The sequence below is a fragment of the Doryrhamphus excisus genome, linkage group LG6, assembly GCF_037039965.1.
Source record: "Doryrhamphus excisus strain RoL-2023G ecotype Guam linkage group LG6, RoL_Dexc_Guam_v1.1, whole genome shotgun sequence".
NCBI lineage: Eukaryota > Metazoa > Chordata > Actinopteri > Syngnathiformes > Syngnathidae > Doryrhamphus > Doryrhamphus excisus.
In genome coordinates this window covers 2599892-2625880 of record NC_136362.1, presented here as the reverse complement: position 1 = coordinate 2625880, position 25989 = coordinate 2599892, and the positions used below count along the sequence as shown (strand labels likewise).

The window sequence follows — 25989 nt, the reverse complement described above, 5'->3', positions numbered from 1 at the left end:
TTTTTGTATGCCACAACTGTTAAAATATTTTTTTGACCGCATGTAATCCAGGTCTACAGGAAGCTTTGTTACCAGTCTGTGTTGTGTTAGCGCCGTAGATGAACCTGTTCTCACGAGATTTAGCAGGTTTTTTTTCATGAAAAGGTCAATGGTAATTAATAGGATTTTTGGAAATATTAAAAAAAAAATTGAATATGCTGGATGTGTTCACGTTTTGCGATTTCAACAAAATTCTCGTGAGATCAGTTTAGCACATCCTAGTAAGGACTAGCAGTATACCTTTATTTACCGTATTTTCTGGACTATGAGTCGCTCCGGAGTATAAGTCGCACAAAGCTAAAAATGCATAATTAGGTAGAAAAAAACATACATAAGTCGATCCGGAGTATAAGTCCCACAAGGCCAAAAATGCATAATTAGGTAGAAAAAAACATACATAAGTCGCTCCAGAGTATAAGTCGTACAAGGCCAAAAATGCAGCATTAGCTAGAAAAAAACTACATAAGTCGCACAAGGCCAAAAATGCATCATTACCTAGAAAAAAACGTACATAAGTTGCTCGGAGTATAAGTCGCAGAAGGCCAAAAATGCATAATTAGGTAGAAAAAAACGTACATAAGTCGCATCGGAGTATAAGTCGCACAAGGCCAAAAATGCATAACTAGGTAGAAAAAAACGTACATAAGTCGCATCGGAGTATAAGTTGCACAAGGCCAAAAATGCATAATTAGGTAGAAAAAAACGTACATAAGTCGCTCCGGAGTATAAGTCACACAAGGCCAAAAATGCATAATTAGGAAGAAAAAAAACATACATAAGTCGCTCCGGAGTATAAGTCACACAAGGCCAAAAATGCATAATTAGGTAAAAAAAAAATACATAAGTCGCTCCGGAGTATGAGTTGTACAAGGCCAAAAATGCATAATTAGGTAGAAAAAACATACATAAGTCACTCCGGAGTATAAGTCCCACAAGGCCAAAAATGCATAATTAGGTAGAAAAAAAACATACATAAGTCGCTCCGGAGTATAAGTCGTACAAGGCCAAAAATGCATCATTAGCTAGAAAAAAACTACATAAGTCGCACAAGGCCAAAAATGCATCATTACCTAGAAAAAAACGTACATAAGTTGCTCGGAGTATAAGTCGCAGAAGGCCAAAAATGCATAATTAGGTAGAAAAAAACGTACATAAGTCGCATCGGAGTATAAGTCGCACAAGGCCAAAAATGCATAATTAGCTAGAAAAAAACGTACATAAGTCGCTCGGAGTATAAGTCGCAGAAGGCCAAAAATGCATAATTAGGTAGAAAAAAACATACATAAGTTGCTCCGCAGTATAAGTCGCACAAGGCTAAAAATGCATAATTAGGTAGAAAAAAACGTACATAAGTCGCTCCGGAGTACAAGTCGCACAAGGCTAAAAATGCATAATTAGAAAAAAACATACATAAGTCGCTCCGGAGTATAAGTCGCACAAGGCCAAAAATGCATAATTAGGTAGAAAAAAACGTACATAAGTCGCTCCGGAGTACAAGTCGCACAAGGCTAAAAATGCATAATTAGAAAAAAACATACATAAGTCGCTCCGGAGTATAAGTCGCACAAGGCCAAAAATGCATAATTTATTAGAGAAAAACATAAGTCGCTTCGCAGTATAAGTCGAACAAGGCCAAAAATGCATAATTAGCTAGAAAAAAACATACATAAGTCGTTCCGGAGTATAAGTCGCACAAGGCCAAAAATGCATAATTAGGTACAAAAAAACCATACATAAGTCGCTCCGGAGTATAAGTCGAACAAGGCCAAAAATGCATAATTAGCTAGAAAAAAACATACATAAGTCGTTCCGGAGTATAAGTCGCACAAGGCCAAAAATGCATAATTAGGTACAAAAAAACCATACATAAGTCGCTCCGGAGTATAGTCGCACAAAGCTAAAAATGCATAATTAGGTAGAAAAAAACATACATAAGTCGCTCCGGAGTATAAGTCGCACAAGGCCAAAAATGCATAATTAGGTAGAAAAAAAACATACATAAGTCGTACTGGAGTATAAGTCGCACAAGGCCAAAAATGCATAATTAGGTAGAAAAAAACGTACATAAGTCGCTCCGGAGTACAAGTCGCACAAGGCTAAAAATGCATAATTAGAAAAAAACATACATAAGTCGCTCCGGAGTATAAGTCGCACAAGGCCAAAAATGCATAATTAGGTAGAAAAAAAACATACATAAGTCGTACTGGAGTATAAGTCGAACAAGGCCAAAAATGCATAATTAGCTAGAAAAAAACATACATAAGTCGTTCCGGAGTATAAGTCGCACAAGGCCAAAAATGCATAATTAGGTAGAAAAAAAACATACATAAGTCGTACTGGAGTATAAGTCGCACAAGGCCAAAAATGCATAATTAGGTAGAAAAAAACATACATAAGTCACTCCAGAGTATAAGTCGCACAAGGCTAAAATTGCATAATTAGGTAGACTAAAAAACATACATAAGTCGCACTGGAGTATAAGTCGCATTTTTTGCGGGTAATTTATTTTCCAAACTACTTGACCAAAACAGACATTACGTCCTCTTGGAAGGCAAGTTCTAACAATAAAAGAATATGCTAACATGCTAACATATGCTAACACAATGGTTATTCAGCTACACAAACAAATAAACATGAACAGAAAAGGCATCCAATGTTTATGTAACATAAACACTTTTTTTTAATTTATAAGTCGCTCTGGAGTATAAGTCGCAGGAACTGCCAACCTATGAAAAAAAGTGCGACTTATAGTCCGGGAAATACGGAATTTTTTTGTTGGGAATTTGATTTATAAATGTAATCTAATTGAATGTGACTGCACCCTGCTGGGTGATATTAACATTGCCTGTGACTTCGTTTTAAAGATGATTTTATTCGTCATAAAATGATTTTATTCTGGTTTGACGTGCTCATTAACCCATTTAATCATCATATGTTTGATTCCTCCTTCTTTGTTTTGTCCTCCCCAAGTCTGTTTATGTCCCTCATGCACTGGCGTTCAAGAGATCGTACGCCTCAAAGGTAGTATCACACCCATTGTCGTCTGTCCGTCACTCACCTTTTCCACCTGTTCGCATGTAACAGCCTTTAAACTAACCGTCCTTTCTGGATGCTTGTGTCAAGTGGACTCATGGTGCCCCCGCTCAATCACGCACTGCTATCGAACGTGGCTTTTTTTGTTACCAATGCTCCACTTCCAAGCCGCAACGACATTAACCTTCCTATCTGTCACCGCAAGCGTGTTTACTCCGACGTGGATGCCGGATAAACTGTTTCATTTCAGTTCTATTCTCTCTCTCTTGCTTTACTACGGCTTTTAATGTCCTTGTAAAGTCAGGGGTCTCAAACATGCCAAATGTGGCCCGCAGGACACTAGTTTGAGGCCCCTGCCTTGATATGAAAGTTTAATGTTAGTGCGGCTAGCGCAAATTATACGGATGCTGTATGGTATCATGTACCCAGAAAAAATTATTACGTTTTTATTAATGTTCATGTTAAAGGTTAAATAACTGTTAATAGTTATCCTCCCTATCCGTGTGGAAGTGGTAAGTTTTTTGGCGATTTAAGTTGAAAGGGAATAACTTGAAGGCTACCGTTTAGGTCGCTAGCGGTCTAGTTTGCGAGTTAGCATGTGTCTCAAGACCCTGCAGTTGCGCAATATGTTGTAAATAAAAGTATAAATGTGACTATAGTCGTGTTTTGTCATGTCTACATAATAATGCTCTAATAATGCTTTGTTCATTTTAATCGGAAAAAAATAATTTGTCTACCCACCAACTATATGTGGTTTCTTAAGGTTTTATTATTTGCCGTTTTATTATTATTATTATTATTATTATTATTATTATTATATGTATTTATTACTGATTGAGGCTAAAAATGCATAATTAGGTAGAAAAAACGTACATAAGTCGCTCCAGAGTATAAGTTGCACAAGGCCAAAAATGCATAATTAGGTAGAAAAAAACATACATAAGTCGCTCTGGAGTATAAGTCGCACAAGGCCAAAAATGCATCATTAGCTAGAAAAAAACATACATAAGTCACTATGGAGTATAAGTCACACAAGGCTAAAAATGTATCATTAGGTTGAAAAAAACATACATAAGTCACTCCGGAGTATAAGTCGCACAAGGCAAAAAATGCATCATTAGGTAGAAAAAAACATACATAAGTCGCTCCGGAGTATAAGTCGCACAAGGCTAAAAATGCATAATTAGGTAGAAAAAAAACATACATAAGTCGCTCCAGAGTATAAGTCGCACAAGGCTAAAAATGCATAATTAGGTAGAAAAAAACATACATAAGTCGCTCCGGAGTATAAGTTGCACAAGGCTAAAAATGCATAATTAGGTAGAAAAAACGTACATAAGTCGCTCCGGAGTATAAGTCACACAAGGCTAAAAATGCATAATTAGGTAGAAAAAAAACATACATAAGTCACTACGGAGTATAAGTCACACAAGGCTAAAAATGCATCATTAGGTTGAAAAAAACATACATAAGTCACTCCGGAGTATAAGTCGCACAAGGCCAAAAATGCATCATTAGGTTGAAAAAAACATACATAAGTCGCTCCGGAGTATAAGTCGCACAAGGCCAAAAATACATAATTAGCTAGAAAAAAACATACATAAGTCGCTCCGGAGTATAAGTCGCACAAGGCTAAAAATGCATAATTAGGTAGAAAAAAAACATACATAAGTCGCTCCAGAGTATAAGTTGCACAAGGCCAAAAATGCATCATTAGCTAGAAAAAAACATACATAAGTCGTTCCGGAGTATAAGTCGCACAAGGCTAAAAATACATAATTAGGTAGAAAAAAACATACATAAGTCGCTCTGGAGTATGTCGCACAAGGCCAAAAATGCATAATTAGGTAGAAAAAACATACATAAGTCGCATTTTTTGCGGGTAATTTATTTTCCAAACTTATTTTCCAAAGTTGGAAGTCTATTTTTCAGCTGGTCTTAAGGTTTGGATCAGGAGTGGAAGTGGATTGTTCCACTCAGGCGCTCGTCCACAATATTCAAGAAGTGATTTTCCTCGTAGTGTCCCCCCCCCGATGCCCCCTTTAGCTAGCTTTACCAGTACTTTTTTTTTTTTTTCAGAGGTGATAACAGTTTGTTTTTGTTTTGCTAGAAAACCTACACAGAGGAAGAACTGAATGCCAAGCTGACCCGCAGGGTTCAGAAAGCTGCCCGGCGACAAGCTAAGCAAGAAGAACTGAAGAGGCTGCATCGTGCCCAGGTATAAAAATAACAATAATAATAACCAAAAGCAATGTTATTTTATCTGGTGTTTCCAGATATCCTCTATTAGCGTATCTTTGTTTTGCTAACGTTTATCCGGAATGCATGTGCTGTATTTTATATAACTGTAGCCTTTTCAAGTATTCAGCCACGGGTCAAACATTTCCGGTAATTATTTATATTGTTTATGTCAGTGAATTTAAAATGCGGTGTGTTACGCAAGTATGTTTTTTTGTTCCCTTTTTTAAACCGTACAACATATGGTACGTTGGTTATGACCTCGCGGGCTGAATTCTACCGTATCCCTCGGCAAATAAATCCACTCCGGTGGTTTGAGTCCGCAGCGTCAGCACTAAACCGCATAGGGGAACGCTTCCCGAGGAGCTCTAAGTGGAGCTCGTAAAGGCCGCTCGTTTTCTTCCAGCTGCAGTGATGATGAGTCTCTGTACAACAGAATTTCAAAGTAAAAGTTTTGGAAGTGTTGTGTGGCCCCAAAATATTGTATATTTAATATATATAAAATATATTTTATATATAAAATATTGTAAAACAGGCTGCACGGTGGTCGAGTGGTTAGCGTGCATCTCTGTGCATGTTCTAACCTAGCATTTTTTGCTAGGTTAGTAGCATGTTTCCAAAAAAAAAACATGCTAGGTTAATTAGCGACTCCAAATTATCCATAGGTATGAATGTGAGTGTGAATGGTTGTTTGTCTATATGTGCCCTGTGATTGGCTGGCCACCAGTCCAGGGTGTACGCCGCCTCTCGCCTGAAGACAGCTGAAGACGGCTCCAGCACCCCCCACGAAATGAATAAATGAATATTGTAAAACAGGCTCCACGGTGGTCGATTGGTTAGCACGCTGACCTCACAGCTAGGAGACCAGGGTTCAATCCCACTCTCGGCCATCTCTGTGTGGAGTTTGCATGGTCATGTTCTAACGTAGCATGTTTTTTGGAAACATGCTAGGTTAGTAGCATGTTTCCAAAAAAACATGCTAGCTCGGTTTGTTTCCAAAAAAACCTAGCATGTTTTTCGGAAACATGCTAGGTTAGTAGCATGTTTCCAAAAAAACATGCTAGCTCGGTTTGTTTCCAAAAAAACCTAGAATGTTTTTTGGAAACATGCTAGGTTAGTAGCATGTTTCCAAAAAAACATGCTAGCTCGGTTTGTTTCCAAAAAAACCTAGCATGTTTTTTGGAAACATGCTAGGTTAGTAGCATGTTTCCAAAAAAAACATGCTAGCTCGGTTTGTTTCCAAAAAAACCTAGCATGTTTTTTGGAAACATGCTAGGTTAGTAGCATGTTTCCAAAAAAACATGCTAGCTCGGTTTGTTTCCAAAAAAACCTAGCATGTTTTTTGGAAACATGCTAGGTTAGTAGCATGTTTCCAAAAAAACATGCTAGCTCGGTTTGTTTCCAAAAAAACCTAGCATGTTTTTTGGAAACATGCTAGGTTAGTAGCATGTTTCCAAAAAAACATGCTAGCTCGGTTTGTTTCCAAAAAAACCTAGCATGTTTTTTGGAAACATGCTAGGTTAGTAGCATGTTTCCAAAAAAACATGCTAGCTCGGTTTGTTTCCAAAAAAACCTAGCATGTTTTTTGGAAACATGCTAGGTTAGTAGCATGTTTCCAAAAAAAACATGCTAGCTCGGTTTGTTTTTGTAAACATGCTAGGTTTTTTTTTTTTTGGAAACATGCGCTAGGTTAGTAGCATAGCCTACCTAGCTAGCATGTTTCCAAAAAACATGCTAGGTTTGTTTCCAAAAAACCTAGCATGTTTCCAAAAAACAAGCAAACAAAAAAAATTTTAAATCCCTTTAATGTATTCAAATGATACTTTTTGAATAATATTTTTTTCCACAAAAAAATAAAAAATATTATCTTGTTAAAATTCTCAAAATGACATCTACATCTTCTCCCTCATTAAAAGAAGAACTAACAAACAACAACAACCACAAAAATCATAATTTTGTCTCATATTACATTTGTGTGAAGTTATTACTTTTACAGTTTTTCACTTTCCCACATATGTAATAATTCAGTATTACGTTTGTAGTCGGCAAATTTTATTAAATTTGTGGGAAATGTATTACATTTGCGGGATTATTACATTAAAAGCTGCAGATTTGTATTACATTTGTGGGTAGTTATTATTATTATTATTATTATTATTATTATTGCGGGTGTAACAAGTGTCATGTTTTTGTTTTTGCTAACGTTTAGATCATCCAGAGGCAGTTGGAGCAGGTGGAGGAGAAGCAGAGGCAGCTGGAGGAGAAAGGAGTCGCCGTGGAGAAGGCGTTGCGAGGGGAAGCAGGTAAGGTTTGTCGTTTTTTTTTTATTTTTATTTTTTTATGCCGCCTTAAGGAATATTGCCAATAATTCTCACACATTATTGCATATTTTTATATATCGTTAGCTGTGCTAGCTGGCGCCCGTCTTTGTCTCGTCGTAATTTCACGCCAATTTGCATCCAGCCTCTTCTGCTAATTAATATTGACGAATACAGCGACATGAGCTAGAATTTAAGCATTAAACCAAAGCAAACCTTCCTTTATTATTTTCAAATGAACATAAATATTGTTTTTGTTAAAAATAAACCTACATTATTCTAGATCCGGGGGCAGTTATTTGTGAATCAGCACCACTGTTGTTTATGATGAACATAAACAAATTATAATAATGTTTTATGTACAAGCTGAGGGTAATGATGTATGTTATTTTACTCATTGCAACAACAAGTGCTGTTAACAAGCAAATACTGTATATTTGAGGGTGTATTTGTATCGAAGTAACTTTTTATGACCCCCCTCCCACCCCCGATCGCCCCCCCCCCGCCTCCATCAGTTGTTTCTCTGCTTTAACATGTTTACCACTCTACTTTCTTAAAGGGTTGTACAAAGGTACTTATACATTACCCAAACAGCACAAAAGAAGATCAGGTATTAGACCCCCCCCCCCCCGATGTTTTGTTTGTCTTCTTCTGAATGACTTGTGGCACTTGAACGTAGGATTCCATCCGTGGTGACACACTGCAAAAAAAAAACGTTCTCCATCTCCTAACATGTCCGCCATCGTCAAGTCAGAGTTGCATGCACTCAGGAGAATGTGTGTCCCGACATAGATTTGTGTATTTGTGCTGGTTCTGGTTCTGGTTCTGGTTTCTCGTTGTCTCCTTCACCCGACCTCAGTCGGAATGTCGGAAGTCCAATTCGGATGTACTATACACGATATGGACAAAAGTGTTGGGACACGTTTGCGTTCATTCATTATAGCAAATGTACAGATATTTGATCAAGACTCTAAGTCAGGGGTCTCAAACTCACGGCCCGCGGGCCAAATGACGCTAGTTTGAGGACCCCGCCTTGATATGAAAGTTTAGTTTGTTTAATTTGTTTTTTGATTTGCTTATTTATTTTCCCATCTTATTTTGTGTTGAAAAATAAAAATTAACATTAAAAACATTTATTTAATAATTTGATAATAAATAAAAATTCATTTGTTCATTTGTTTTTTGATTTGCTTATTTATTTTTCCATCTTGTGTCGGAAAAAAACAAACAAACATGTATTTAATAATTTAATAATAAATAAAGAATTAATTTGTTCATTTGTTTCATTTTTTTTGATTTGCTTATGTATTTTTCCATCTTATTTTGTGTCAAAAAATAAAAATTAATATTCAACATTTATTTAATAATTTAATAATAAATAAAAACTGACCAGTAAATTCCATACCAGGAAGTAAATCCGAATTAGACAACCCAGTCGCACGTTTTGATTGACGTCATAAGCAATGATTGTGTTTTGATCTGACAAATCTTAAGTAACTTTAATCAGATGTAGAATTAATGCAGCTTCTCCTTAAACTTCATATTACAAATATACAACATAAGGAAGGTGGCCGGAAATATTTCAATATCGAACAAAGCAAAATTTGTCTTGAACCAGTTTAAATTAAATTAAATTAAATTAAATTAAATTAAATTAAATTAAATTAAATTAAATTAAATTAAATTAAATTAAATTAAATTAAATTAAATTAAATTAAATTAAAACAAAACAAAAAAAACTATAAAACTATATTAGGAAAGCAGGAAGTGAACAAATGTAACAGTTAGTGTTACATTACCATTGCCGTACCAATTCCTCTGTTTTTTATGTCACTTCCTGGTCTTCCTGGGAATGTAACCCAAAAGTGAGGATCTACTTTAACGGCGAATGTAGTAATTACTGATTTTAATTAAGTGATGTGTCCCAATACTTCTGTACCTTGTGTATCCTGTTGTACTCAAACATCCCATTTAACACCCAGATGCTCTTTTGGTGAGATATAATCAAAAATTCAATCATGGAAATGATATTATGAAACATTTGAAACCCAAAATAGCCCTAAAAGTCCAAATGAAGCAGACTGAACCAGTTTTGCAGCAATACAGCAAATCTATGAAGCAGTTTGATTATTTGGGGAACGATCGGGTGCTCATGTATACCGACTCTTTGTATCGGGTAACGTGGTGAGTCGATAAGGATTGTTTGTTTTGAGTGGCGTTCGTGTGTATGCATGGTTGTTGTTTTTTTGAGGATTCTTTGTGTGGCCATTGTGAGGTAGTGTAATAACGCTTATGTCTAATGTATCCCTGTCCTTGTAGACTATTGGGGAGATTCTAATTACAGTGAAATCCTGGACTTGCATCTGGGCGGTATGTATTTACAATGTGTGGCTTTCAACTAACCTGATGGCTGACTAGTCCTTCCCCATCCCACCTTACTTATTTTTTATTGTACCCATCATCCCTACCTGGACTGGCTGGCTGGCTGGCTGGCTGATTGGTTTTTGTTTCATTACCAAACCTACCAAACGTCCTCATCTTGTACCCTACAAGCCACTCAAACGTCTAAAGTACATCCATTGGCTCTGATTAGACACGTTTACAGGAGTTTTTCTCTTTACGATAGCAATGGTATCCATGGAAAGGAATATTCCAATCACGTGTCTACATGCGGCGCTATAATCTTCCTTCCTTCCTTCCTTCCTTCCTTCCTTCCTTCCTTCCTCTCTTCCTCCCTCCCTCCCTCCCTCCCTTCCTTCCTTCCTTCCTTCCTTCCTTCCTTCCTTCCTTCCTCTCTCCCTTCCTTCCTTCCTCCCTTCCTTCCCTCCCTTCCTCCCTTCCTTCCCTCCATCCTTCCTCCCTCCCTTCCTTCCTTCCTTCCTTCCTTCCTTCTTTCCTTCCCTCCTTCCTCCCTTCCTCCCTTCCTTCCCTCCATCCTTCCTCACTTCCTCCCTCTCTCCCTTCCTTGCTTCCTCCCTCTCTCCCTTCCTTCCTCCCTTGCCTCCCTTCCTTCCTTCCTTCCTCCTTCCTTCCTTCTTTCCATCCTTCCTTCCTCCCTCTCTCCCTCCCCTCCCTCCCTCCCTCCCTCCCTCCCTCCTCCCTTGCTCCCTCTATCCCTTCCTTCCTTCCTTCCTTCCCTCCCTTCCTTCGTTCCATCCTTCCTTCCTTCCTTCCTCCCTCTCTCCCTTCCTTCCTCCCTCTCTCCCTTCCTCCCATCCTACCTTCCTTCTTTCCTTCCTTCTTTCCTTCCTTCCTTCCTCCCTTCCTTCCTTCCTTCCTTGCCTCCTTCTTCCTTCCTTCCCTCCTTCCTTCCTTCCTTGCCTCCTTCTTCCTTCCTTCCTTCCTTCCCTCCATCCTTCCTTCCTTCCTTCCTTCCTCCCTCTCTCCCTTCCCTCCTCCCTCTCTCCCTTCCTTCCTTCCTTGCCTCCCTCCCTTCCTTCTTTCCTTCCTTCCTTGCTTCCCTCCCTTCCTTCCTTCCTTCCTTCCTTCCTCCCTCTCTCCCTTACTTCCTTCCTTCCCTCCCTCCCTCCCTCCTTCCTTCCCTCCTTCCTTGCTCCCTCTTTCCCTTCATTCCTTCCTTCCTCCCTTCCTTCCTTACTTCCTTCCTTCCTTCTTTCCTTGCTTCCTTCTTTCCTTGCTTCCTTCCTTCCTTCCTTCTTTCCTTGCTTCCTTCCCTCCTTCTTTCCTTCCTTGCTTCCTTCCCTCCTGCCTTCCTTCCTTCCCTCCTTCCTTCCTCCCTTCCTCCTTTCCTACCTTCCTTCCCTCCATCCTTCCTTCCTTCCTCCCTCTCTCCCTCCCTTCCTTCCTTCCTTCCCTCCCTCCTTCCTTGCTCCCTCTCTCCCTTCCTTCCTTCCCTTCCTCCCTCTCTCCCTTCCTTCCTCCCTCTTTCCCTTCCTTCCTCCCTTCCTTCCTTCCTTCCTTCCTTCCTCCCTCCCTCCCTTCCTCCTTCCTTGCTCCCTCTCTCCCTTCCTTCCTTCCCTTCTTTCCTTCCACCCTCCCTCCCTTCCTCCCTCTCTCCCTTCCTTCCTCCCTCTTTCCCTTCCTTCCTTCTTCCTTCCTCTCTTCCTTCCTTCCTTCCTTCCTTCTTCCCTCTCTCCCTTCCTTCCTTCCTTCTTCCTTCCTCCCTCCCTCCCTCCCTTCCTTCCTTCCTTCCTTCCTTCCTCCCTCTCTCCCTTCCTTCCGTCCTCCTTTCCTTCCTTCCTTCCCTTGGAATTACACAGAGTGTAATTGAGAAACATTTGTAGGGTTTTAGGTCCTTTCGTTACCCTTGGACAAATAAAGAACATCATGACTTACATAGCACCCATCAGCTGGCCTGTTCTTGCAGTGAAGTAAAGTAAAGTATGTAGTGTAGTATGTAGTGTAGTACGTGTTCCTCCCATGGACCGTGTGCCCCCCCCCACCCCCCACCTCCCCCCATGTGCCGTGTCCCAGCCATGTCAATAGTTCTCATCCTGTAGCAGTTTGGTTCCTCCATTGTCTTCTTAACCGCCTGGTTTTATCCCATCATCCTTTGCTGACTACTCATACTTGCTCAGTTGTAGCTCCCAGTACCTACCAGTACCTACCAGTACCTACCAGTATCTACCAGTATCTACCAGTATATGTGGTGTGGGCTGACGTGCAATAACGAAACCTTGACCCCCCCACCCCCACCCCCACCCTGGCTTAAGTGTGACCGGTCTGGGTTAGCCATGTCAGACCTTTTTGACCCTTTTCAAAAGCTGCTGTATTTGTGTGTACGCATGCAGTACATTTTACTTTTATTGTGTAATTACGTATTTTATACTTTGTACTCATTACACCAACGATTGCATGGAGTTTGTGAATAATCCAGAAATGTGTAATACGAAATTAGTAATAATGATAGAATGTGAAATAAAAAAAAATAGTGAAGTACTAGAAGTACTAGAAGTACTAGAATGAGACGGACCCAACTTACTAACTCACTTGTAGTACTTTTATTTCTATTTTGGTGATGTTGTACTTAACGTTATAACCATAGAGTGTTTTTTTTAAGGGAATTGTATTACCATATTCCCTCAACACTTGTAGGACTTTCATGTCTATCTTGGTGATGTTGTACTTAATGTTATAACCATCCCTCAACACTTGTAGTACTTTCATCTCTATCTTGGTGATGTTGTACTTTATGTTATAACCATCGAGTGTTTTTTAAGGAAATTGTATTACCATATTCCCTCAACACTTGTAGTACTTTCATCTCTATCTTGGTGATGTTGTACTTAATGTTATAACCAAAGAGTATTTTAAGGGAATTGTATTACCATACTGCCTCAACACTTGTAGTACTTTCATCTCTCTCTTGGTGATGTTGTACTTAATGTTATAACCATCCCTCAACACTTGTAGTATTTTCATCTCTATCTTGGTGATGCTGTACTTAATGTTATAACCATAGAGTGTTTTTTTAATGGAATTGCATTACCATATTCCCTCAACACTTGTAGGACTTTCATGTCTATCTTGGTGATGTTGTACTTAATGTTATAACCATCCCTCAACACTTGTAGTACTTTCATCTCCATCTTGGTGATGTTGTACTTTATGTTATAACCATCGAGTGTTTTTTAAGGAAATTGTATTACCATATTCCCTCAACACTTGTAGTACTTTCATCTCTATCTTGGTGATGTTGTACTTAATGTTATAACCAAAGAGTATTTTAAGGGAATTGTATTACCATACTCCCTCAACACTTGTAGTACTTTCATCTCTATCTTGGTGATGTTGTACTTAATGTTATAACCATCCCTCAACACTTGTAGTATTTTCATCTCTATCTTGGTGATGCTGTACTTAATGTTATAACCATAGAGTGTTTTTTTAGGGAATTGTATTACCATATTCCCTCAACACTTGTAGTACTTTCATCTCTATCTTGGTGATGTTGTACTTAATGTTATAACCATCCCTCAACACTTGTAGTACTTTCATCTCTATCTTGGTGATGTTGTACTTAATATTATAACCATAGAGTGTTTTTTTAAGGGAATTGTATTACCATATTCCCTCAACACTTGTAGTACTTTCATGTCTATCTTGGTGATGTTGTACTTAATGTTATAACCATCGAGTGTTTTAAGGGAATTGTATTACCATATTCCCTCAAATAGTGTTATTATGTATGTTATGCTATATTATGTAAAGTACACACTTTAGGGTATTTACTTAAATAATTACTCATACAAAACTTTGTTGTATCGGATAGTATTTTTCTCACAAAGACTCCACATGGTGGTGCTCCAAAATTTGATATTTGAAGATTTAGCACAAAGTTTTGGTACACATGTGTGGGTTCTCGACGGGTACTCGGTGTTAGCATTAGCATTAGCATTAGCGAATGTACTACTGTTTTTTTTTGTTTGTTTTTTGCGAGGGCCTAATGGAAGAGTACCATGAGTGCATTATGGAAAAGGCTTTTTCCTCCCGCCTGTACTGTTTTATTATTTTTACTCCCGACTTTATTCATCGCGCATGCAACAGATCTCAATCTCCGATCTCAATGCTGCTATACCACTTTTGATTTTCACCTCCCGTGTTTTTTTTTCTCTTTTCTCATCGAGTCGTGTTCCCTCCCGCCTGTACTGTTTTATTATTTTTACTCCGACTTTATTCATCGCGCATGCAACAGATCTCAATTTCCGATCTCAATGCTGCTATACCTCTTTTGATTTTCACCTCCCGAGTTTTTTTTCTCTTTTCTCATCGAGTCGTGTTCCCTCCCGCCTGTACTGTTTTTTTATTTTTACTCCGACTTTATTCATCGCGCATGCAACAGATCGCAATCTCTGATCTCAATGCTGCTATACCTCTCTTTTGATTTTCACCTCCCGTGTTTTTTTCTCTTTTCTCATTGCGCCGTGTTCCCTCCCGCCTGTACTGTTTTATTATTTTTACTCTGACTTTATTCATCGCGCATGCAACAGATCTCAATCTCCGATCTCAATGCTGCTATGCCTCTCTTTTGATTTTCACCTTTTTTTTCTCTTTTCTCATTGTGCCGTGGCCCCTCGCCCCTCGCCCCCCGCCCCCCCCCCCACCTTGTGTCCTCTACTGTTTCTCACTGTAACATCTCTCCTTGTCTCCTCTTCTTCTTCATCATCTTTTCCATCCCGTGTCTATTCCGCGCCCGCGTCCGTGTCTGCGTCAGCCCCCCGCTCCCTTCCCCCCTGTCTCGTGGAAGTTGAGCCCTTTGCGGGGACACAACGTCGGAGACCTCTCCCCTTCTGCCTCTGCTGTTCCCCTGAAGGTAATGTAACCTCGCCGCCTCTGCTTGACGGTGTGGCAGGTTACTATGGCAACCACAGGGGTTCTCCAGAACTGGGCTATCCCTCTTGAAGCCTTCCTCATCGTCTTGCCCTTTAACCCCTCCGCCCCCCTGCCCGCCCGCCACCCCCGCCTTTACCCCGGCTCAGTAGATGACTACTGTGTGCTGTGGTGTCTTTCTAAACGAAATGCATGTTTCTGGTTTGCTAAATAGCTGCATCGATGGTGTCCAAACTGTGGCCCGCTGTGTTTTTTTTTTGTTTGTTTTTTTTGTTGGCCCTTCAGAGAAAAAAAGGTTTAATTAGAACAACATAATTTATTCAAATCAAATTGCAGAAAAATACAAGAATAAAGCCAAAGTAAAATAGGAATAACGTCATAATTACAAGAATAAACTTATAATACTAATAAATAATATAATAAAAATAATATAAATATAAAAAAATAATTTAATATAAAAATATTATAATAAGAATAACTTTAATAATCGGGGGGAGGAACCGGTAAAAACAGCTGGAATATTACAACAATAAAACAGTCAAATTTTAAATATAAAATATAATATATAAATATATATATATATATAATATAATATATAAATCTTCTTTTACATTTATTATTCCAATATTAAATTTATATTTAATTTAATATGGCAATTAAAAATAATTTATATTTAATAATATAAATAATTTATATTTAATAATATATTTTATTTTACATTTTTATAAATATAAAATACTTGTATTTTAATAAATAAAAATATGTATTAATAATGGTAATATTTATTATAATATAAATATAATATTCATAATATTTAGAAAATGTGTACATTTTCTAAATATTAAATTTAATATATAAATTTAAATTTATGAAATTATTCATAAATAGTAATTACTTATTATTATTAATAATATATTATTATTATAATGTATACATTATATATATTATAATATATATAAAATAAATAAAAAATAAATATTATTTAAATATTAAATAAAAAAGACTACTTAATAAAAGTCATAGTACTAAGAGAAACAAAACAAAATAGTTAGCATTTTTTTACGTTAAGTTGGGGGGGAAAAATTGTAATATTATGGGAAAAGTCTAAATATTTTTCGGAAATAAATCCATAATATTACCAATAAAAATGTACAAAGATGATTTCAGAAGAAAGTTGCAATATTTCACAAATGCAAAAAGAAAAATAGGAAATCTGAATAATTGCCTTTTTCACAAAACCGAGAAACCCTTTTCTCCTGAAAAATAGAACGCATCCTTTCAGTTTGGACGCCCCCGATCTAAACAGTTGTATTCCCAAATCCCAGTGGCCGTATTTTCCTTTTTTTCTGCTTGTTTTGGTTAAAAAGTAGTGAATCCTTGAATCCCAATGCAGTGAGGTTGTCTTTTTCACACCGTGGCGGCTGTAGCTTGCAGGCCAATTTTATAATTCAGGACTGTGAACCTTGCATGGTGTGAAGATTTCTTATAAATATTAAAAAACCCTGCACATAGCGAGTTTGAAAAATGAATGACTCGTATGGTTTGCTCCTGTAGCTAACATCTGCCGGTGGAGATTTTTCCTGTGTTTGCAAGTTGTGTCGAGACGCAATCTTTTGTTTTCCTGTGTGATGCCATTGATTTCTGCTTCACGGCTGTTTTTATTATTATTATTATTATTATTATTATTTTGCTTTGCCTTTTACTGGGGGCTCTCCCATGCTGCCCGTGTTTATTTTGGGATCATTCAAACTTGAGTTAATTGCCTGTTTGGTCGGTCAAGTCTGGTGCTTGTGTGTCCTACAGCTGGGATAGGCTCCAGCAACCCCCCTGCGACCCTCGTGAGGAAAAAGCGGTCGCAAATGAATGAATGAATGAATATATTAGAGCCCTCTAGAATGGAATAACACCCCTATAGTCACTTTTACACTCGTATTACCCAAAATAGTAGACATAGTAAAAGAAAATAAATTAGCATCATGCTCATATGTTTTAGCTGTAAATGGATTCCGGGGTCTGGGGGAGCGGAGTTGGGTGACGAACAGGAAGTGAGTTTTATCTTTGCAGTCGCTTGGGGTTTATTTTGGGATCATTCAAACCTGCGTTAATTGCCTGTTCGGTTCGGTCAAGTCTGGTGCTTGTGTGTCCCACCAGCTGGGGTAGGCTCCAGCACCCCTACGACCCTACGATAAGCGGTAGAAAATGAATGAATAAATTTGAACAAAAACAGTTGTTTATGTAGCACTATAGAGTGTGCATACGAGGAATGTGGTTGCTAGCAACCAGTCCAGGGTGGACCCCGCCTCTCGCCCAAAGACAGCTGGGGTAGGCTCCAGCACCCCTGCGATAAGCGGTAGAAAATGAATGAATAAATCGTAACAAAAACAGTTGTTTATGTAGCACTATAGAGTGTGCATACAGGGAATGTGGTTGCTAGCAGCTTGTTGTAGTTTGTTTATATGTGCCCTGTGATTGGCTGGTGACCAGTACAGGGTGTACCCCGCCTCTCGCCCAAAGATAGCTGGGGTAGGCTCCAGTGACCCTGTGATAAGCGGGAAAAAAATGAATAAACTGGAACAAAAACAGTTGTTTATGTAGCACTATAGAGTGTGCATACAGGGGAATGTGGTTGCTAGCAGCTTGTCTAGTAGTTTGTTTATATGTGCCCTGTAATTGGCTGGTGACCAGTCCAGGGTGGACCCCGCCTCTTGCTCAAAGACAGCTGGGGTAGGCTCCAGCACCCCTGTAATCCTTGTGAAAATAAGCGGTAAAAAAATGAATGAATAAATCGTAACAAAAACAGTTGTTTATGTAGTACTATAGAGTGTGCATACGGGGAATGTGGTTGCTAGCACCCAGTCCAGGGTGGACCTCGCCTCTTGCTCAAAGACAACTGGGGTAGGCTCCAGCACCCCTGTAACCCTTGTGAAAATAAGCGGTAAAAAATGAATGAATAAATCGTAACAAAAACAGTTGTTTGTGTAGTACTATAGAGTGTGCATTCGGGGAATATGGTTGCTAGCACCCAGTCCAGGGTGGACCCTGCCTTTTGCCCAAAGACAGCTGGGGTAGGCTCCAGCACCCCTGTAACCCTTGTGAAAATAAGCGGTAAAAAATGAATTAATAAATCGTAACAAAAACAGTTGTTTGTGTAGTACTATAGAGTGTGCATTCGGGGAATATGGTTGCTAGCACCCAGTCCAGGGTGGACCCCGCCTCTTGCTCAAAGACAGCTGGGGTAGGCTCCAGCACCCCTGTAACCCTTGTGAAAATAAGCGGTAAAAAATGAATGAATAAATCATAACAAAAACAGTTTGTGTAGCACTATAGAGTGTGCATTCGGGGAATATGGTTGCTAGCACCCAGTCCAGGGTGGACCCCGCCTCTTGCTCAAAGACAGCTGGGGTAGGCTCCAGCACCCCCGCAACCCTTGTGAGGATAAATGAATGAATGTTCTGAAAAAGAAGACTGGACTTGGTAGTAATGATTCTTACAGTTTTTCACCTCCAGTACTACAGTTGAGATGCAGTTTTTTCCTTGAAGTACCTTCTTAGTATATCTACAAAATCTTTGTACGCACGTCTAAATGCAGTTCGAATCCTCCATGCTATCGTTCTGTGACCCCGGGAAGTACGGACCAAACCACCGCCTCGGTGTGTTGAGTCCATACGTCCACTTCACCACCCGTCAGCAAGGACATCCCGGCTTTGCATATGTCATCCACCATCCGCCATCGATCCATCGGTTTTTGTGTCACGTCTCGGCTGCCGTCCCGTCCTCTCACTTCCCAAATATGCTTCCTCTTTTTTTTTTCCAGGCATGGGCAAGAAGGACGATCCCAAACTCATGCAAGAGTGGTTCAAGCTAGTGCAGGAGAAGAACGCCTTGGTCCGCTATGAGTCCGAACTCATGATATTGTAAGTGTGTGTTTTTCTCCGGGTACTCCGGTTTCCTCCCACATTCCAAAAAAAAAAAAAAACATGCTAGGTTAATTAGCGACTCCAAATTGTCCATAGGTATGAATGTGAGTGTGAATGGTTGTTTGTCTATATGTGCCCTGTGATTGGCTGGCCACCAGTCCAGGGTGAACCCCGCCTCTTGCTCACCTGAAGACAGCTGGGATAGGCTCCAGCACCCTGCGACCCTCGTGAGGAAAAAGCGGTAGAAAATGAAAAAAAAAAAATAAAAAAAATTATAAATATATTATATATTTATTGTTATTGTATAATATTATTATATTTATATTTAATAAATTATCAATTATAATTAAAATACAAATTAAAATGTATAAAAATAATAAAAAATTAAAATTAATAAAAATAAAAATAATAAATAAAAAAACTTAAACTATATTAGGAAAGCAGGAAGTGAACAAATGTAACAGTTACTGATCGTAAAAGGTTATTTTATCCCCTTGCTGGTTTTGCACACTAGAAGTCTCAATAACGAGTACAGTACTACAGTACGAAATAACTACTATCGATAAACGGAATCATGGCGTTACTTCTCCATTTTGTCTCCCAAGCGCCAGAGAGTTGGAGCTGGAGGACCGACAGAGTCGACTACAGCAGGAGCTCAGGGAGCGCATGGCAGTGGAAGGTGAGTTTGTTCGAGTTAGTTTGAAGACCAGTTGAAAAATTGCAAGAACTTATTTTGGGTGCTGTTGGATCTTCAGGAGGTTCTAAGTAAAACTCCAAAATGGGAGCGATTATTATAATATTTACCAGGAATTACCCGTTTATTGCAAATAAACGCATGCAGTAAAATCACGATGTGGGGTCCTTCAATGGAACAATGGAGCTTCAGGTTGAGGCGGGGGCCTCAAACTAGTGTCCTGCGGGCCACATTTGGCCCACGGGCCGCGTGTTTGAGATCGCTGCCATACAGCATCCATATCCAACCTGCGCGGACCGCACTAACATTAAAGTTTCATATCAAGGCGGGGGCCTCAAACTAGTGTCCTGTGGGCCACATTTGGCCCGCGGGCCGCGTGTTTGAAACCCTGCCATACAGCATCCATATCAAAACTTGCGCGGGCCGCGCTGACATTAAACTTTCATAACAACGCGGGGGCCTCAAACTAGTGTCCTGCGGGCCACATTTGGCCCACGGGTCGCATGTTTGAGACCCCTGCTATACAGCATCCGTATCAAACTTGCGCGGGCCGCGCTGACATTAAACTTTCATATCAAGGCGGGGGGCATCAAACTAGTGTCCTGCGGGCCACATGTGGCCCGCGAGCCGCGTGTTTGAGACCCCTGCCATACAGCATCCATATCAAACTTGCGCGGGCCGCGCTAACATTAAACTTTCATAACAACGCGGGGGCCTCAAACTAGTGTCTTGCGGGCCGCATTTGGCCCGCGGGCCGCGTGTTTGAGACCCCTGTTCTTAACGTTTCCACCAGTAGAGTACTTCTTTGAAACCTTAATACGAGACCTACTGGATCAAGAACGCTTGTGGTTTTGGGCGGGGGTTCTCATTTGCCTTACGTCTTTTCAGACCACCTGAAAACGGAGAAGGAGCTCGCACAGGAGAAGCAGATCTTAAACGAGATGCTGGATGTGGTGGAGCAACGCGACGCCCTGGTGGCCCTCCTGGAGGAACAACGGCTCCGGGAGAAGGAGGAAGACAAGGACCTGGAAGCCGTGATGCTCTCCAAAGGCTTCAACCTCAATTGGGTTTAAGTCGTTTTAAGTCGTTTTAAGTCCGACAGGTCCCCGGGACATCGGAGAAAAGAACGGCGGCGGGCCAAACGCATGAAACCGATGGCGGCGACTGACGTCATCGCAGCGTTTACAAATCGTCAGCCCCCGCAGGCAGTGACAGTTACTCACTTGGCAGGTTGGGGCTGACTCCGTGAGTGGAGCGACGGCACACACACACACACACACACACACACACACTTTATTATCATCACAGCCGTTAATTTGGGAATATTGGAAAAGGAAAAGGGAATATCGCAGTTTAGTCCTGCTTATGTACAGAAAGTCCTTAATTGTGTAAATAGCTGAGTAGTAGCAGTCTGTTTTACAGCAGATCGCACCCCCCACTTTGTTATCCCACTGAAGACCACTCAAGCCGCCCGCCCCCCCTGGCCCCCGGCCCCCTCTCCAACTTTAATAATGTATTTATTATCATTTTTTGTTGCGTATGTTGCATTCACACGGGAGTGCCCAGCGTGTCCAAACCTGTGAAGCCCACCCCCACACATCCGCCCCCGGCCCCCGGCCCCCGGCCCCCGGCCCCACCTCCATCCATCCAAGGACATAGAATACAGACGTAGTAGGAGCCTTGTAGGAGCATTTGGAGACTGGTTCTCCTCATTTCGGGGGCGGGGGGGACGGGGAGGGGGGGTGTCCAAAATTTTATTTGAATTTTTTTAGCGTTTTTATTGTCCATCGGACATCGGAATTCAATAAGGGAAGTCACAAAACGGCACAAAAAAAATGTAAACAAGACATTTCTCCAAAGACAAGCGGCCATTTTAGATTATTTTTCCGGGCACACGGAATGCTGTGTCTTCCCACGTATCCCAAAACACGGACCCCATCCGAGATTCGACTCCCGTCTTCCATCACGAGAAAAGGACGAAAAATGGAAAACAAGACATTTCTCCAAAGACAAGCGGCCATTTTAGATTAGACCAGGATGGCTGATTTTTCCGGGCACACGGAATGTTGTGTTTTCCTACATACATAACATAAATAAATCCGTAGTAACAGTTTCTTAATAGTATTTTAAATGGGGGGGGGGGGGCGTGAAATTTTTTTTTTCCGTCCCCTGGTGGGACTATGACAGAAAGAAATTGAGAACCACTGCTCTGGGGCCCCCGCCTGCCCCCCCCCCCCCCCCCCCAAGACAGCTGTGATAGGCTCCAGCCCCCCCCCCCATGAGGATAAGCGGTACAAAATGAATGAATTCTCTAGGGGCGTCTCACAGTAAAAAAAAAAATGATGAAAAATAATAAAAGTAAGGATATCCCAACCGGTCATAGAGGTGCTCCAACAGCTGGTCTCGGTGCCAAATACGCACCCAATGTCTTTCATGTGTGAAAAAAAACTTTTCCGTATTCAATATTATATACAATATAATATTTAGTATACAATTTAATATACAATATAATATTCAATATAATCATTCATTAATTTTTTTACCGCTTATCGGGGTCAGGGTCACGGGGGGTGCTGGAGCCTATCCCAGCTGTCTTCAGGCGAGAAGCGGGGTACACCCTGGACTGGTGGCCAGCCACAATATAATATACAATATAATATTGAATATAATATACAATATAATATTAAATATAATATACAATATTCAATATAATATACCATATAATATTCAATATAATATTAATATTTTTACGATTTTTACCTTATGCGGCCCTCGCTGGGAAAAGCCCGGCCCCCGGACCCCCCCCCCCCCGCCTCATTGATTGACTGATCACCACTCCAGTCACGTTGGAAGAAATGCATGTTCCTTTTCCGACCTTTAACCTTTGACCTGACCTGTTTTTTTTTTCTTTCTTAAACTAACTGGAAGGCTAACGTGGTCAAAGGTGAAACAAAGCGTCTCCAGGCGAGGAGCTTAAATCAATCTGGAAAGCTTGCAGAAAATGTCATATTAATAATATATTTATATTTTTTTTATATCCGTGCCGTGGTTTGAAACCGCTGTCACATTTATGGCTAAAGCGCCGCAGTTTTTATTCCAAGCCATGTCCAAAGTTCACACCGGCAGCCACAAAAGTGGAGCACATTTTAAAACAATTTTTTTTTAAACAACAGAAATTGAAATATTAACAGCAATATCGGATAAAATTCCTCTTAATATAACAAATATTAGAGGAAAATTTTGTAATATTACATTCTCATATTATGATTAAAAAAATTATATTTTGGAGCATAACATTGAAACATTGAAGAAAAAAAATGTCTTTTTTTTTTTTGAAAAGTGCTAATGTTCCGAGAATAAAGTCAAAATTACTACAAGAACATTTTCAAGAAGAAATATAAAAAGTTGGCCAAATTTACAAAAATTTATAAAACGATTTTATGGAAAATAATTCATGGACAATAACGTGAAAAATATGGTATTCTAATGTGGGGAAAAAGTGACAATTTTACAAAAATTAGCTGGTAATATGATAAGGAAAAATATTAAAGAAAAATGTTTGAAGTCAATATTATGGAAATAAAGTCATAATACTACAAGAAGAAAATAGAAATATTTTATAATATTTAATAATATATAATATATGAAATATATTTTTTAAAAAATCTAGGAAAAAATCCTCCCAAAAACAAATCAAAGAGTGAATTGATGTGTTTTTCATCTGCTGATTTTATGACAATAAACTCACATTATGAAGAAATTATGATGAAAAAATAATATTTTAACATTGAAAAAATAATTTTTTTAAATGTGAAAAATACTAATGTTCCGAGAATAAAGTCAAAATTACTACAAGAACATTTTCAAGAAGAAATGTAAAAAGTTGGCCAAATTTACAAAAATTGATAAAATGATTTTAGGGAGAAAATATGAAAAATATGATATTCTAACAGGGGTAAAAAAAAATGGCAATTTTACAAGAATGAGCTGGTAAAGTGATAAGGAAAAATATTCAAGAAAAATGTTTAAATATAAATAAAAATAATTGTAAAAAATAAAATAATAAAATAAATAAAAATAATATTAAAACTGATATTCTAAAGGGGTAAAAAGTGGCAATTTTACAAGAATGAGCTGGTAATGTGATGAGGAAAAATATTCAAGAATTTTTTTAAAATATAAATAAAAATAAATTTAAAAAATAAAATAATGAAATAAATAAATAAAAATAATATTAAAAAAATAATAAAGTCATACTACTACAAGAAGAAAATAGAAATATTATATATAAAATATATTTTAAAAATTCAAGAAAAAAATCCTCCCAAAAACAAATCAAAAAGTAAATTGGTTCATTTTTCACCCAAAATATTTGGACACCCCTGGTTTATTTGTTCGATGCCGCTACCTCACGGACTCTTCGTTAATAATTCCATTTATGTTTGCTCTTTTTGCTAATTTGACGTGCATTTCAACAATCTCCAATGCCTTTTCTACTTCATTTCTGGGGGGGTGGAATCATTTGCAATGCAAATTTTGTGGATATTTAGCATTAAAATTGTCGTACGGCTTACACTGAACGTGTGACGTATGACTTGGTGTGTGTGCTAGGATGGGTTGTTGTAGTGCGTGTGTGTGTGTGTGTGTTTGTGTGCGCGACGCGATTGTGTTGATATTTATTGACGTGTGAAAAGTGTATTATATGTAAAAAAAAAAAATAAGAATGCTAATTTTGAAATTTTTGTTGACACAATTTGTGTAAATGCTTGTGTAGCTTCCATGGATGCATATTGGATGTGTCGGATGTGTCGGATGTATGCTGCAAGCGGCAATAAAACAATGCAGTTGCTCTTTTCTAACATCTTCATTTTCATGGATTATTTCAGAAGAGGTTTTTTTTTTTTGTGATTTTTATGACTTCATTTGTAAGACATTTTATCGAGTCAGCAATTTTGGTTGCGTCACGTTAGCATGTGAGATAAGGTACAAAACGCGTACGTGTCGACTTAACTATCTTGAGTCTTTTTATTGTTTTATTGGCGTGTGGCAAAACTGGGAAAAAAAAAAATCTGCAGTAGTTTGAGAAAAAAAAAAGTCCAAATTCAGCATCACGGAATTAAAAAAAGCGTATTTTAAACCACTAAGAGAAAAAAAATCATGCTGTAACAAAAAAAAGCTGTAATTTTAAGAATATTAAAAGCAAACATTCCCGAGGACTTCCATATGGCTGCCGAATCCAACTGTCTAATTGTAATTTTAAGAATATTAACAGCTAAAAATTGTAACGTTACGACAATAAAGTCAATATTACCAGAATAAAACTACAAAATAATCTGAATAATAATGAAAATATCATAAAACAATGAAATATAAACAAAAGATCTTCCAGAATCGGCACCTATTCCGGCTGTATTTCCTTGGATTTTCCAAAACCGTCCACATATAGCATTCTACCTGCAGGCACGCCCACTCAGCTGGGATTGGTCACACTCCCAAACATTCCCGAGGACTTCCGGATGGCTGCCGAACCCAACTGTTTAATTTGGTAGGTATATGATAGGGGGTTGTTTGTTCTATTATTGTTGAAATATTGAAGAAAAAAAATGTTTTTTTTAAATGTTGTAATATTTTGAGAAATAAGCAAAAAAATTTTTTCAAAAATTTAAAAATAAAAAACGTTAAAATAAATGTATTTTATAATTTTATTATTATATATTATATATAATTATATTATTATAATAATTATATATATTGTATTATAAAGTCAAAATATTATAAAAATAAAGTCAGAATTATGAGAAGAAATTTTACAAGAAAATGGTTGAAAAAAAAACTAGCAGAAATGGAATTGTTGCAAATAATAATAATAATAATAATAAATTTGCAATACAAATAATAATAAATAATAAAAATGTAAATTAATATCCAACTAAAATTCTGATTTCCAGATGACAGTTGTGAAATAGAAATGACTTTAAAAAGCTTTTTTAGTGTAATATTTTGAGAAATAAGCAAAACATTTTTTCAAAAATTTAAAAATAAAAAACGTTAAAATAAATATATATTATAATTGTATTATTATATATTATATATAATTATAATAATTATATATATTGTATTATAAAGTCAAAATATTATAGAAATAAAGTCAGAATTACGAGAAGAAAATTTAGAAGAAAATGGTTGAAAAAAAACTAGCAGAAATGGAATTGTTGCAAATAATAATAATAATAATAATACATTTGCAATAAAAATAATAATAAATAATAAAAATAAAAATTCTGATTTCCAGATGACAGTTGTGAAATAGAAATTACTTTAAAAAGCGTTTTAAGTATCTTTTGCTTTGTTTTTGCTTTTATCTTTATCTATCAAAATTGACCAAATACCTTCAATATCCTGAAAAAACGATAAAAAATACTTTAGTTACTATAATAATTATTAAATACATCCTCCATAT

At 38.1% G+C, this 25989-nt stretch overlaps 1 protein-coding gene across 4 annotated transcripts in view; it reads left to right on the top strand.

Annotated features, from left to right (window-relative positions):
- The window catches only part of mical3a (microtubule associated monooxygenase, calponin and LIM domain containing 3a), a 79180-nt gene extending 55995 nt beyond the window's left edge, over positions 1-23185 (top strand). For all 4 annotated transcript variants that reach the window (XM_078791113.1, XM_078791116.1, XM_078791114.1 and 1 more), the window contains 8 exons: positions 3010-3060; positions 5183-5290; positions 7520-7613; positions 8188-8238; positions 9948-9998; positions 18733-18832; positions 19441-19514; positions 20418-23185. In XM_078791113.1, the coding sequence (XP_078647239.1) occupies positions 3010-3060; positions 5183-5290; positions 7520-7613; positions 8188-8238; positions 9948-9998; positions 18733-18832; positions 19441-19514; positions 20418-20602 (714 nt within the window). In that variant the 3' untranslated portion in view covers positions 20603-23185. The remainder of the gene's footprint in view (positions 1-3009; positions 3061-5182; positions 5291-7519; positions 7614-8187; positions 8239-9947; positions 9999-18732; positions 18833-19440; positions 19515-20417) is intronic.
- The last annotated feature ends 2804 nt before the right edge of the window (positions 23186-25989 follow it).